General features: G+C 41.2%; 1 protein-coding gene across 1 annotated transcript in view; it reads right to left on the minus strand.

Moving 5' to 3' along the window:
- Window positions 1-10,727, minus strand: part of UVSSA (UV stimulated scaffold protein A) — a 41,563-nt gene extending 30,836 nt beyond the window's left edge. Inside the window, exons 1-6 of the mRNA XM_010710626.3 lie at window positions 10,558-10,727; window positions 10,124-10,454; window positions 7,001-7,121; window positions 5,405-5,815; window positions 4,140-4,249; window positions 3,407-3,535 (exon numbers count right to left, since the gene is read on the minus strand). Of these exons, the coding sequence (XP_010708928.1) occupies window positions 3,407-3,535; window positions 4,140-4,249; window positions 5,405-5,815; window positions 7,001-7,121; window positions 10,124-10,454; window positions 10,558-10,655 (1,200 nt within the window). The 5' untranslated portion in view covers window positions 10,656-10,727. The remainder of the gene's footprint in view (window positions 1-3,406; window positions 3,536-4,139; window positions 4,250-5,404; window positions 5,816-7,000; window positions 7,122-10,123; window positions 10,455-10,557) is intronic.
- Between the last annotated feature and the right edge of the window lie 5,056 nt (window positions 10,728-15,783).

The following is a 15,783-nucleotide window of genomic DNA, read 5'->3' on the forward strand; positions in this document are numbered from 1 at the left end:
TATTTTCAAAACACATTTCCTGGTAGAAGTGAACACCTGATTCATGCCCTAAATAAATATTTTGCTATGATAAATAGGACCTCTGTAAGCACACAAAAACTCATTTGCCTTTGATCAATACATTGAGACTGCCACTGTCTGTCCACCTCCCAGCCTCTATGAAAAACAGTAATTCAGGAAGAAATGTGTTGATGACTTCTGGAGGCACAGCAATGGGAAAGAACATTTAGAAAATCTGCTGCAATGGATTTGTTTCCTCTTATGAGGACTGGCTGAGGGAACTGGGACTGTTCAGTCCGGAGGAGGCTCAGGGGAGACCATATTGCTCTGCAACTACTTGAAGGGAGGCTGCAGCAAAGTGGGGGTCAGCCTCTTCTCCTGTGTAACCATTGATAGGGGATGGCCTCAAGTTGCACCAGGACAGGTTCAGGTTAGACATTAGGAAGAGCAACTTCTCTGAAAGAGTGGTCAGGCACTGGAACAGGCTGCCCAGGGAGGTGGTGGAGTCACCAACCTTGGGGTTGTTCAAGAAAAAACAGTTTAGATGTTGTACTGAGGGGCACGGTTTGGTGGGAAATACTGGTGATAGGTGGGCAGTTGGACTGGATGATATTGGAGGTCTTTTCCAACATTGGTGATTCTATGATTCTAGACAGTCAATGGATAACTTTGTTGTTCTTTTCCATCTCCTCCCACAGCTCCTGAAAGGTATGAACAGAAGAATGCCATTGTCCACTTGTGTTGGCAGGCTTTAAAAGCTCTCTTTCTACAATTCAGGCTTCCTGCACAAGAACAGAAAAAGGTGGCAACATCCACATGTCACGATGATCTATTTCAAGCCAGAGCATTTCTCTGCATGAAGTTCTGTGCTTTCCTACAAATGACTTCATAGAAGAGAAGTTCCATAAAAATTACAAAAAGATACCTCATAGTTTGTAAAGCTGTGGGGCTTCATATTTTTTCCAGAGACAAAAGGAATCTCTCACAAAAACCCTGCACTCATCAACTTCCTTGATCTCAAGATGAGAGTGGGAAATGCCTTTCTCTGCCACTCCCTTCAAACTAAACCCAAGAAGGCATTCTAGCACAAGCAGGGACAGAACAGAAAGAATGTATGGTACAAGAAATGAAAAGTAAGGCAAAGACTGAACACAAATCAGAAAGCAAGATCTGAGGAGACTGAGCAAGCCCAGGTCCGCAGCCAACTTCCCAAGTCCCTCTTGATCTGTTTTATACTTTCTGATAAAACAAAACCACTTTCTCACTGAAGATGAGGCCTGCCTGTGGTGCAGCATCATAATTATACTCCAAGATTTGTTGTCCAGTAGTGAACTTGCTCATATGTACTTGCAATCAGCAGTTACCAGGAAAACTGATACCGTATCAAAACAGAGTTATTACAGAGCAACTGCAAACCAGACAATTAACACGGGACCCTCTGCACTCAGACATTTCATCTGCTTGCTTCTGTCCCTGCTTATAAAACGCTCCCCTTCATTTCTAAACGTGCATCTCTACACACGTGCAGGTCTACAGCACTCACTGACTTCACAAGTTAACAAATCACATTGGTGAAGCACCAAGCTCTGCCAGGCTAGGATGGCTGCGAGCCAGTGCTCTGCCAACAGTGCTTCTTCACTTGCATCTAAAAATACGGAGTACAGCAGAAGCACAGCACAGCAAGAACTACAGTTCCAGTAACACAAGAACATGCAGCCAGAAGGAGCAATATGTAATGTAAGTAACAACGCTGGATTAAGTAGGAGCTGAGTGTAATATTTCATATGCTTGCACGCAAATACTTGACAGATTGGGAGCTAATAATCACAGTCTAAGAAGAAAATAAACAACAACGTTTCTATCAGTCTCTTCCTTTACCATGTTTTTAAGTTGCAAACAACTCAATTATCACGTGATGAAAAGACAATTTAAACAATTTCATTCTACAACTCTGTGCTGTCTTTGTTCAGATTATAAATTAAATTAAATCAGCACTAAAATGAAATTTGGGTATTTTCCACTGGGAAAGAAAAAAAACCAATTACATGTAATTTTCAGCGCATAAGTTAATACCTCAATAACCACTGCTTCATTCTGAATGTACTCTTTGTGAGCACTGCTTTACATTCTCCTTTATTTCTGCTGTTGTAATGGTACAATTTATTATCTTTCAACCCTACATAGATAGCATTGATCAATCTCCAGAAGTGGTAACATACCACTTTAAACGCATACACATGTAGATACACACACACACACACACACACACACACACACACACACACAACAAAGCAAGGCTTGAACGTCCTTTATATCTTGCAAGAAATATTGCAACCAATATTCCACGCAGAGGTACAGCAAATGAAGTCCTGTCAAGCAAATGGCAGGAATGACAGCAGATGTCTGGATTCCTTCATAGCTGGTTGCATTAAGGTAGCACGCATATTTCACTGAGGGGAAAAAATAACCCTGACAAGACAGTCTTACAGTACTTTCCATTCATAGTTGGCATTTTTGACTGACGTGGTACGTCAGTAGTAGTAAGATGATGAACCAAATTAATCTTAATAAGGCTTCATTTGCACAAGGAAAGCAAAGTCTGCAACACTCAGTCATGGCTAAACCAGGCTACTACAGTTTAATCCAAGGTATAACATCTGGATCAAATTCTTACAATCCAGTCATAAACCATGGACCCTGGATCAAAACATTATTTGTGTGTTAAACCAACCCTACAGTAATTTAGCTGGATTCCAAGCAGCAGAAAGGAGCATCGTGCAGCTTTGCTTTAGATCTGTAAACATGATATAGACTTCTTTTTCGGATGTGAGTAAAGCATTTGATCTTCCAGCCTCCATTTATTCATTAGCTTTGCCTGTTCCCCAGAATCTATCATCGTCTGACACTTTAAAGCTTTATAAAACAACTAATTCTTTCAAGATGTCCTTAGTCATGCTACTTGCCTACTATAGGGAGTAAACACTACAAAGCAGAAATGCTGCTTTTATAATTGTAGACACTAGCAAAGTTCTGTGTATCGTGAGAGAACAACAGCTATACAGCGTTGCCTGAGAAATATGTATCTGCACAATGGAAGATGAGGACATAACAAATAAGAGTAAATAAAATCCAAGCCTAACCTTATCCAACCAACCTTAACCAATGCTATCCAAAAAAACAACAGTGCTACCTTACGTGGACTTGCCTAATAACAGCTCCTGACTATAGTAAGTTCTCAGCTCAACTTCTTTAGCTGACATTACAGATGAATTTGTGAATCAATTAAACCTGCATTGAAAAGTTTGCCAGAATGAGGTTTAAAAGAGAGTGCATTTCTGTATACAAGCCAAGTAGCCAAGTATTACTAACAGTCCTCTCTAGTAACACTGAAGTTTCAAAAACTCACCACTTTTCTTTTTCTCTCTTTAAAAGTAATGTTCATTTCCTTGTATTTCCTCAGAGCAGCCTCCAGTTTATTCTTAAGATCAATGGCACATCTCAACCGATCGTCGTTTATTCCTGCTCGGGTAAATAACTGCAAAGCAAAAAAAATCTACATTCTTATTCTTTTTCTATCACCTGAGTAAAAAAACATTTGTTTATTTGTTGTTTCACTTAAGGTAGTGGAAAAATGTCACAAATTCTTTTATTTTACATGTAACAATTAGTCAGCGCACTTCTTTCCCCAACTAGAATTTAAGACCTAAAAGCAACCATTGAAGATGAATAAAAAATGAGCAGTTGCTATAAACAACCCCTAATGATGCCTTCTGGGAGGCCATATTTCCTGCATGAGGCTCCTGCAAATATCAACTGGCAGAAAAGGCAGTGTTCAGATGCAGACATGTCTGATAAAAACATACTAAGTTTTACTTAAATACTTTGTGAAGAAGCTGTATTTTCTTAGATGCCTACTTTTTTTTTTTAATGTGTCTGCAGGCAGCACACCAAGCACTGAGCCATCAAACAACCACTGTAGCCCCTGCAGTCTCCTTCTGTCCATCCCTACAGAACCAGCAACCTTCTTATCTATTTGCACCAATGTTACTTTCAACCTTAATTTCTTTCCTCTCTCTCAAGCCTCCCAGCACCTAGTCCATCTTTTCATAGGAAGTGAAGAAATCAGGTCTTTACCCCACCTGAATCCAGGACTGCACGGAAGGCAAGAACTTATTTGTGACGAGTTTGTGAGCATCCACAACACTGTTTAGTACAGCAGTATTGTCTTCATTCTCGTGCACTTTGATATCTGCTCCAAAAAGGAAAACAACAGTTAGTTGTAACCAAGTAGCTAAAATACTGTAAACACTAAATAGAAGTACCTGTTAACCTTTCTAAAGTATTTTACATAAAGCATAGTAACAGAAATAAGACATATAATACTATGATTATACATATTTTTCTCTAAACCATTTGATGTTCATTACTATATATTCTGTTATCCACATTCAAAAAGGAAAAGATGAAAAGCTTTCAGTTCAGTGATGACAAAGATTTGTCATGCCATCACACGAATTAACCAAAACCAGTGCAGTTTTACTATTTATATTACATCTTGTCCTATGTTCCAACAAATGAACTGGGCCCTAATGTACCAGTTCTTGCTTTTTCAATATGAAATGTTCCTAGGGCCTCCATTCCAAAAGGGGCTGACTGTCCAAGAAGCCAAGTATGCCACCACACAAGTGAAAATGGTAAATGGTATTTTCCACCAGTTTGTTGCTCGTAAGCCCCAAGGGTAACTTCCCAATTCTGTTGTCTGTAAGCAAAGAAGTAGATACCTATCTCACCAGCCATCTGCACCTGAAATTCCAATCGGACAGCATTTGTAAGAGATTTCACTTGGGAAGAAGTGAAAAGCCCTAAATACTCTCAGATTTTTCTAGTTGCAATTCTTATTTACAAACTTATATAGAAAGGTCTAATTGCAGCCCTTAAGTCTTAAGGTAAAACTCTGTATCCTGCAAGCTGTCAATAACAAAGAAAAGATCAAGAAACAGCCATTTTAAAATGTTTAAATCGTTAGCTTATACCCATGTTACAAGGAGAAAGAAAGAAGTGCTGAAAGAAAATACTATATACAGTGAATAAATCATTTTGTTTCTAAACACAAGAAAATTATATGTACTATGAAGTGTAGGAATGTGTTTACAACTGATACAAGCATTCGGTTTCAGAAATTAATGAAATCTGTAAATCCCATACAAGAACATCCAAAACTAAGAAAGGCTGCTAAATGGGGCAGAAATAGAAAGGAAGGCCAAAATAAATCAAAATGATGTCCAGGGAACCCAAATGCTGAAGTCACAGCAAAAACAAACAAGCAAAGCAAAAAAAACAAAAAACAACTACAAAGCATTGCAAAGATTATCCCCAGCTCTTTGTGAAAAATTGGTGCAGGTACCTGTGGAGAGTTCAAGGTCTAGAGTATATTTATGAGAAATAAGTCCATGATTCCTGACAAAAGTTTCATAATCATCATCACCAACAGGAACACCAGATTCAACTTCAGAGCACGTGTCTCCATCTAACATATTTTGCTCAGGCTTCTTCTGTTTGTCACCTAACTCTTCCTTTTGATCCGTTCTAACGCTCTGAGAAACAGGAAGAATGTCCTTGCTACAGCATGGCTGTTCATCATCCACACATCCCACATAAGAGGACAAGGAGGATGCAGATCCATCCTTGTCAGCACTCGTTTGTTCATTGGGTTCCAGTCCTGTGTTGTTCACAGCGAAGTCAAAAGGATCTGGCAATAGAAGCCGGAAACAGTTCTCCATCTCTGTCAGTGTCTCAGCAACCTCTTGGGACAGTTCTATCAAGAGAGAGTTGTTTTAGAATGTTGGGAAACAGTGTACAGTGCTGACTCGAGCTGAGGTATATCTACAAAACAAATACTACTGCCAAAGAATCCATTTATCCAGTAATCAGTCATAATTTATCCATACATATTTATTTCCAGTGCAGGGACGGTCCTCATAAGAGAGTCAATACTTCTCTTAAACAGGAACTCTAGAACTTCCTGAACAAGGAATTTAGGACCAGCATTCCTCCCTTCCTATCCTCCCTAAAATTTCACTGTCTATCAAAGATGACTCAAATACTTCAATAAATCTGAAGCAGAACAGTACTGGTAAGAAACAAGTATCCTTGCTAATGCCACCGGGTACTCATTCTGCAGCCATAAGTGTTATAGCTGTTTGCAGGTGTGCCCAAGAATACATGCTATAGCTCAGAGATGCTATCATTAAAACTGACTTTAAAAGGTTAAATCTCTTTTTTGCACGTGTGAAAACATTTGCAGCATGTAGAATAAAGGCAGACACAAATGCATTCATTGCACAAACTGAAGCAATTGAGATAAATAATCCTTTCCAACTATAACTTAGTATACTATGTCTGTTCTTAAGTACTGCAGGAATATGTTGGCTGTGCACATGTTCAGAGATTCAGCTCCCAGCAATACAATACTTTTCTCAGATTTCCTACACTGCATCTACGATTGCTGTGCAGACTTGTGCCCAAACTCCTGGAACATACATAATGCATATACAATACAACTGAGGTCATCAGTCAAGATGACTGTACCTAGCCATAGACACAGTAATTAAACCACTAGATCCAAAGCTACTTCTGATATCACAGTATATCCCAAATTCAAAGAGACTTATAAGGATCACCAAGTCCAACTCCATACATGTGCATGAAGGTATGCATTCACACCTTACTGAATTACTGACCAGACATTTTTAAGTTTTTTTGTTTGTTTTTTTGTTTTTTTGTTTTAATATCTCCTCATTCTACTTGAGCCTTATGGGACCTCTTACTCGTTTGCCTTGACATTCTTTAGGTGAGAGACAGAGTGAAGCACTAACAAATGTACTATTCCTGTACTCTGGGGTTTACTATTATTTGGATATCTATTCTGCTGGAATTTGCTTTATATAACCTTACAAAAAATTGCTTTAACAACAAACCCACCCAAGTCAAAGCACATCACCTGCCATTTCTTTTTCAGCTCTTTTGGCTTTTTCTTTGTAAACGTTATCCAATCGTTTTTGCCTCTCTTCTTCCCTCTTTCTTTCAGCCACTGTTCTTGCATGCACGTCCTGAAAATCCACCTAAGGAAATGAAGAAAAAAGTACAACAGTCTCTGTAAGAAGTACATAGAAAATCCATTTCCTAAGATCCTTATCAGTGGTGAAAAATCCTTTAACGTAAGCAATGAGCCAGAAGCTCAGCAGTACTTCCTTTTATCTCCTCTCCTCCTGGAATCAATAACTACAGAAATTCTGAATGGAGGTTTTATTTCTACTAATAAGGGACTGCTGAGAATCAATGGCTTTTTTTTTATTATTTGTTGGATCCATTGACTGAGGGAAAGGATATCATTCAGTCTCACTTTCTTATGACTAAAACATAAACCTGAGTGATTCGAAATACTTTCTTTTAAAAATTGTAGGTTTTTATTCTTTTTTTCTTAGAAGGGTTTGAAAATCTACATATTTTCACTTCTATTTTAAGGAAATAAATCCTGAGTTGTGCTATTCCATAAGAAAAATCACTTGAAAAGGAAATGTATTTATTTCCTTTTGACTGCTACCACGTAGCTTTCATTAATTTCATTATGGATTATGTTGAGGGCTGAGTGAGCCCATCCTTTGCTGCTTATAAAGGCTGCACCCTCTCTGGCACTGTGCCTGTATTACAAGCACCCACTGAACATTTCTCTTTATTGTCACTGCTGGATGAGCCAGCACTAACTCAGAAACTTGGTCAAAACAGAACACATCTAAGAACCTCATTCAGACAACACAGAGGGACACTACTCAGCTTCTGTGCTGGAGCAAGATGTATGGAGCCGTTCACTATTAGTTTGTAATGAATGTTGGAGCTGGACGTGACGAGGTGCAAACAACTCTTCTTGATTTAAAAGGTGTAAGACTAGTGAGCCTACAGAGCAGTAAACACTGCAACTTTGGGGAAATATTGGAATTCAGCATTAATACTCTCAGTCTATCAAAGTCACATTCAGTTTATAATTCACACTTAATCTGCAACCCCATCTGTGCTTTCCTAGAATCAAAAAAATACTGCTGAAAATACTTATGTGTGCATACATATTTATTTCTTCTCCCTTCATTTCTGAAATTTGAGACAGGGATTTGTTAAAAAAAAAAGAAAAAAAAAAAAACAAGAAACCACCACAAAGTTGTCTTCTGATACACTGAAATATGTTTTGTTCTTAAAGTCAAACCTTCATACAGGTATAACTTCAGCTTACTAAGGATAAACCAGTAGGTTGCTTTCTGAGTATACACCTTAGAAGGGCTGTAGTTGTCATCTTCTAATCAACCATTTGATGATGATAATCTGAAAAGTAAGACTCTGCTAACAGTCCTCAAACTGCTCCATACTGTGCCAGAGCTGTAACATCAAACAGCAGATGCACCTGATTTCTAAAAGGTGCTTAAGCCTCCTCAAGTCCTTTCACTGTCTCTTGCAGTTCATGTATTAAGATGACAAAAGGCTGACTACATCAATATTAGCTCTTAAGTACAGGAGCTGAGATTAGTTTGCTTCTGTTGGAACTCTTCCCAGAAGTATTCAGATGCAGTAAAAAAAAATAATAGTACAGCCAATTCTGCTGGACTGCTCAGTATCACAAGAGCTTGGAGGGAACACCCAAAGTCACAAGGGAGGAGCACACTGACTTCAGGACTGACACCAAACTTCAGCTGATTTATTGTACATTTGAGCATGCAGTCTATTGAATCTGTGTTATGTGTCAGAGATCCCCTGCATTTGTCCTGCATTTCCCCTCACTGGTTTCATTTGCTTTTTTTTTTTTTTCTTTTCCTTTAATATAAGACAATATGGAATTATTTAAAGAGAGCAGCTACACTTTCTGTCTGTGTTGTACTCTGAAATGAAAAAGAACTGCTCAGTATGGAAAGAAGAATATCTTAAGCTTTCACAGAAATACTTCCTATTTGTGAATCATGAGCTTAAGGTGCAAGTATGATTTCCATTCTAAAGCAGCTGGACTGCGGGGCTCCAAGCAGCAATCAGTGAGTGGAGCCCTATTAGTTTGCACACTGAGAAAGCACTGGTTGGGTCCAGCTCTTCTTTCAAGTTTAGGGTTTTAGAACCTATTAACCACACTAAAAGAGGAACAAAAACAACCACCAGCCATCCCAGTATTCCACTATTTGACTGTGGATGTGTCCTTGATTTTCACCCCTGGTTGGTTCGTTTTTCTTTAATCACTTTAAAGAAAGGTATTTACACAGTTCAGCCCTTCCCACAAGTGCACTTTTGCATTGCATTTCTGACACACTACAACTTAATTTGGAGTCTCAGACTGCTCCTTTTCTCCTTTCTCTATCTGATCAGTACTCAGTACTAAATCTGAGCATATTTAGTCAATGAATCATAAGTGGCACACATACAATGTTCAGCTGGGAAGTTCAGAAAGTCCAAAAGGAAAAGAATCCCAGAAAACAATACAGTGTTCTTGGTGAATGTGCTGGGTTTTGAAAAAAGCACATCTGCCTGGGGAACAGCAGAGAGCTCAGCTCAGCTTCTGAGCAGCATTACAATATGATGTCAGTGCATGTGGTGAATTGTGCAACTCTGTCTTGCATTCATCTTATTACCAAAGGAAAGAATCACACAGGAACAGAGAATTGCAGGGGTTGGAAGGGACCTCAGGAGATCCTTCAGTCCAACCTCCCTGCTAAAACAGGGCTCCTGCAGTAGTTCACACCAGGAAGCATCCGGATGGATCCTGAATATCTCCAGAGAAGGAGATTCCACAACCTTTCAGGGCACCCTGTACTTTTCTCAAAGGCATCTCAGGTTCAGAAAAGCCTTCTGAAAACACGTTATGCAAAGAAGTAGGCATTTGCTAGCGTTAGTACCTTATACCTTAGGAAGAGGGTTTCTGCTTCAGGTGGGAGCAATCAGCAGAAGTCCAAGGAAGGCGGGGCCAGGCTGGGGTCTCTTGAAGACAACACTTTGCTTCCAACAGATTTCCTTTCACATTTATTGCCTTCCTCACTTTAAACACCTCCTCGAGACAATCCCCAAACACACACAGGGCAGTAAAAACGCAGAGTACCTTCTTGTTCTGCTTTAAATAGTGGTATCCCAGCGACAGCTTCTTGTAGGCCTCGCCGTACTTCTCGTGCCAGCCCAGCACAGCCGCGATGGCCGCTTTCCTCAGCTTCTGGGCCACCTCTCGGGGCGGGGGAAGCGGCTGCTCGTGGTCCGTCCCCACCGTGAGCTCCAAGAACTCCTGGAAGTTGGAAACGAGCAGCGTGCGGAAGCGGTGCGAACGGGAGAAGAGCTCCTGCACGATCTGGAAGGCGGAGAAGCGCATCTCGGCGTGCTCCTCGTGGAGCCTGGTCAGCAGCAGGTGGTACGCGTGGCTCAGGTGCTCCTCCGACGACCTGAGGGAACGGTTAGGAGAGCAATCACCGCAGCTCTGCCACGCGGCTGCACTTCCATCCGCCGCCATCAATTAACTGAAGGGCGGCGGGCCCAGCTCCTCACCTGCAGATTTTCTTCAGCTCCCTCATCCTGCCCGGCTCCAGCTGCGGCTCCCCCGCCGTGGTCAGCTCCTCCACCAGCTGGGCCAGCCGCAGGTCCATCTCTGCACAGGAGCGGCAGCGCTCCCTCCCTCCTTCCCTGTCTCGGCGCTGCCGACGTCATCACTGCGCGCTGCGCACGCGTGACGTCACGCTGCCTGCAAGGGCGGGAGGGAGTCCTTAAAGGGGCCGAGCCCGGGTATTTTGTGTGCATGTGGCCTGAGGGCTGTTCAACAGTGTGGAAGAGAAATGAACCATAGAATCATAGAATCTCCGAGGCTGGAAAAGACCCACAGGATCACCCAGTCCAACCATCCACCTATCACCAGTAGTTCTCACTAAACCATGTCCCTCAGTATAAACTCAGTAGTCCCTCACTAAACCAGCCTCCAGGGTCTGTGAGTCCACCACCTCCCTGGGCAGTCCTTTCCACTGCCTGACCACTCTTTCAGAGAAGTAGTTTTTCCTAACGTCCTGAATCTCCCTTGACATCAAATGATGTCTTGGCACACTCACTGACATCAGTGTGTGCCCCTCCTGAGGCACTGCTGCTCTGGTTGCCCACGTCCCAACTCCGTGAGAGGTGACACAGCTCTGAACCAACAGACCTGCCTTGTGTCCACCCCATGTAACGTGCTGGGTGTGACCAAGGGGCTAATTGCAGTGCTAACTGCTGCTGTTCCTTGTGCCTAGGGTTGGAAGAGACTCTAAGAATCACCACCAGATGTGGCATCAGACCAGGGCCCAGGGCCCCGTCCAACCTGGCCTTGAATACCTACAGAAACAGAACAGCCACAGCCCGTGTGGGCAGCTGTGCCAGCACCTCACCGCTCTCTCTGTGAAGAACTTCCCCCTGACATCCAATCTAAGCCTTCTCTCCTTGAGCTTAAAGCCATTCCCCCTTTCCTATCAGGGTCTGCCCTTGTAAAAAGTTGATTCCCCTCCTGTTTATAATCCCCTTTTAAATACTGAAAGGATGCAATGAGGTCTCGTCTCAGCCTTCTCTTCTCCAAGCTAAACAACTCCAGTTCCCTCAACCTTTCCTCACAGGAGAGATGCTCCAGTCCTCTGATCATCTTAATGCCCTCCTCTGGACCCGCTCCAAGAGCTCCATGTCCTCCATGGGGGCTCCAGACCTGGACGCAGTACTGCAGATGAGGTCTCACAAGGGCAGAACAGAGGAGGACAATCACCACCCTGTCCCTGCTGGCCACCCCTCTTCTGATGGAGCCCGGGTTACCACTGGCCCTCCAAGGTGAAATGAGCTCCATGTAGAAGGCAACAAGAAGTGTAGGAGGAACAGCACAGCATTCTGGTTTTAAATACCAGGTTTTGTGTGGCCTTCTGCCATTGAGGCCTTCAGTGCTTCAGCCTCTCCTCTCTGTTGCCTTCCTGAAGCAAAACGAGGGGTAAATAAAACCGACTTTGCAGCTCTTGAACAGGAGGATGTCTGTGGAGTATTTCATAGGTGAAGACTGTTACAACATAGCCTAGCAAAAGGGTTCTCATAAGCAGAAGCAAGCTATTCCCTGAAGGGTGAATAAAGCTCATCTGCAGGACTTTCATGGCAAGTATTACAGCAGAATTGTACTTAAGTGACATTTTCCTCTATGGAACCTTAGAGCTTGATAAACACTGTGAGTAATCCATTGACATATGGGGATAGAAGTGAATGCACCTGTTGTATAAAGTAATTATAATGCAGATGAACAAACTGCTCTGTTCTCAGATGAGTTGAGCTTGGCAGAGTGCACAGGCACTTGCTGTCACTAAAAATCAGTATCTCCTTAGTGACTTTTTACAGTGATCTGTCAGGTTTACCTAATATTGCAGCAGCAAAAAGCTCCTGTGAGCTCTTGAATTTCTATCCACACGAGTTCCCCAACTTGTAAATAGGGTGCAAATGTCAAAATTTCTCCCTGCCAGAACTCTGGCCTGCAAGATCTGTGCTGGGCATGGCTATGAAGAACGTCCCAAATAGGGTGAGGTTAGAAAATACTTTGAAATGAGTTGATTTCAAACAAAAAAAGAAAAAAGCTGAAAAATTAATCTGTAATACTCAATGAATTCCTCTTATAATTACATCCTATGTTTTTTTCCTCTTAACAACTAGAGATGCCAAATGGGATTTAAAAACTGAGAGTACCAGAAACTTTGCTTTGAACTAGGGAGCAAATTTAATCCCAGTCACCGAGTAAGGGAAGTCAATTAAGCTCTTGATACACATCACTGCATTACTACTGCTTGCAGTTCCACCAAAGCACCCCAAGTCTCTAGACCACATAGATCAGCATCACAGTGCAGTCCAAACCTCTCATACTTTGTGCAAAAGACTTGTGTACAAGCAGCCCTTCCTATGTGACATTTGTCTTTTCCCATCTGGCAGGTGCCCTGCTGCACTTCAGAGTGATCTAAAATAACAAACTCATATTTTCAAACATATTAACTGCACTATATGCATACATATGTTTTGCAGTGGTTTTGTTATATCTGACTTGATTAATGAGACCGTCTCACTTTATAATAATGTTTCTTCTTTCTCATTGGCTTCTATCTAGTAAACTGCACATCCTACATTTGCATGTGAAAACCACATACAGCAGCATAGTTCATCTTTAAAGTTTAGATGTTTACTCTTTCAATATTTCTTATTTTTCTATTTCTTTTCTTTATTTGATTGAAAGTGCCTAAACAACAGCTTTCTATTAGGCTATTGCTTGCAACAATACCATTGCTTTAATGTGTAGAAACAGCATTTCAAAATGAGCCTCGAGCAACGTGCTCAAGATCTACAAAGTCACCAATTCATATCCTTGCAGAATGTTTAAAGAAGTCCCTGCGAGGAGCCATATGGTTTTGCAGAGAATTAGTTGATGAATGAACGCTGAGTTGTGTAACTCATCCACAGTTGTCCCTCAGGCAAATCTCAGTGACAGCTAAGCTGTTTAATTAAAAAAAAAATATCACAGACAATTACATAAAATGGTGTTTGCTCAAGTTGCTGAGTTTCTTTCCCCTTCTGCTTTCTAATGAGCGTGGTAAATATCCACTGTTCAAATATTTCTCTAATTCCTTCATCTGGACCAATCTGATAAAGGGCTGAGGGGACTCAGACGGTGAAGAGTCATTTAGCTGCAGAAGTGCTTTGTGTCACTCAGCCTGGTTGTGGATTCCGGAAGCCCAATGTCTTTGACCAAATACACAAACAAGGAAATATAGTGCCCAAAGAGAAAACACAGAATTTTGTCCTTTAAGCTAATTATTTGGGTGTGGGTGCTCTTACATTACAGAAAAACCTGCTGTTCCCAAATTTAAAATGTCACACTGTTAGCTCCAGGAAGGATTGTTTCAAGCTTACGTGCATTGTCACATTTTCAGGTGTAGTGTTTTTATAAAAGAAATATCCAGGTAGGAGACAGTTCCATCATGTTATTAGATGATTCTTGGCCTGGGGTTGTTTTCAGCTTTGCAATAAAAGAGCACGTCAGGCAGAAAGAAACCCCACAGAACTTTAGAATAGCTGTATTCAGCTTAATGATATAAAATTAAAAAGGAGGGTTTATTTTCCTGCCAAAATGGAATTTTGGCAAAAAAGCTTTCTTACAAACAATCTGGAGTTAAAATAACTTTGGTTCCAGGCCTGAAGATGCAGAAACATGATGAACACTGATATTAAGTTGTCACAGAATTTGTGTCAGTTGGGTTGCAAAGAAAATACTGACCTTCTGTGTGAGATGAATAGATACTTAACTACCAATTTGATTCGGCAACAGGATGACAGTTATCTGAGAGCCCTGAACTACCTCATACGGGGTAAGGATTGCACTTAAACAAATATTCTCACAGAAAAAATAGTCTATTCATTAAACCATCAATAATGCAAGGCCAAAGATACTTGGTGACCTCCTCTAATGATGTGAAATATTGATGCTGACAACACTGCAGCATTCTGTAACATTTTATAATTCTGTCACAGGAGGAAATGGATGAGTCTGTTCTGTACAGGTTGGGTCACTAATTAAACAACCATTTGTAGGTTGGATGGGGCAGGAAGAGCTGCAAGGGAACCAGCACAAATCAAGGAGCTTCTATCTACTTTTGTCTAGGATAGTTTTTTAAAATGATCCTTCGGTGTTGCCTCAACTCTTCAAGCCAGCATCAGAAAATTGCTTTTGATTCTGTGAAAAGGTCTAACTGGAACACAAGGAGAAAGGCAAGTAATGGCCCCTAGCCAGCTGGCATTTTTCTGGGCTAAACAGATCCATATCGTAAGTTGAGATTTCTGTTTGAATGTACCCAAAGAAGAGCAAAACAAATCCCATTGCATTGCAAGCAGATATCCTTAGGGGCTTTTGTTTGTTTGTTTGTTTGTTTGTTTGTTTGTTTGTTTGTTTTTTGGAATGGCAGCTTTCCAGTCAAGACTTGGATTGCATGGTTCAGGAAAGGAGGAGTGTGAAGGTTGTCAGTGTGTAGAAAAGAAGGAAGAGAAGAATCCAATATCACGAGAGAACAAAAGAGGAAATCCAGCCCAAATTCTGCTTGAAGACCCCTGCTGCTAAATTGTAAAGTGAGAGAAACACCACTTTCACACAAATACAAGGGTGGTACAAGTGGGACTGCTTTCAAACAAAGAATGTTAGCAGAAATTTCTCAAACAACTTAGGCCTAGGAAGGAAATAAACTCATTTTAGCCATATGAATGCGTCTACACCAGTCATCTAAGAAATTCACCCTTTAGAAGTGAGCTGTATTGTTAAATTCCATAATCTGAGCTCCCAAGTGTCTGGGAAAATTTGCCCTCTTTCCACACAGCACCAAGGACGTGCCATTGCCTTTTATGAGCAGCAACCAATAAAGCCACATGGATCAAAACAAGTTTTTTTTGGGAAATGCTCTTACTGTAATAATAAAGAACACTTTGTCCTTGTGAAGAGATTATTTATACAGGTCAGCTTATGCAAACATAAGGAAAGTCCCTGGTTTGAGATCTTGAGATTGTTGGGACAAAAACAGAGTGCAAAGAGCATGTGCCAGGAGAGAAAGAAATACTGAGATAGTGCTAAAAGGAAGAGGGAAGTATCATGAAGAAAAGGCAGCAAGGCTTGTGAGCTGGCTGAATTCTTCCATGCCGAAAAAAATATGGCACTCTTTGACATTCACTGATTCTTGCTGAACATCTATGGAGACTGAA

The sequence above is a fragment of the Meleagris gallopavo genome, chromosome 4 (genome assembly GCF_000146605.3).
Source record: "Meleagris gallopavo isolate NT-WF06-2002-E0010 breed Aviagen turkey brand Nicholas breeding stock chromosome 4, Turkey_5.1, whole genome shotgun sequence".
Classification (NCBI taxonomy): domain Eukaryota; kingdom Metazoa; phylum Chordata; class Aves; order Galliformes; family Phasianidae; genus Meleagris; species Meleagris gallopavo.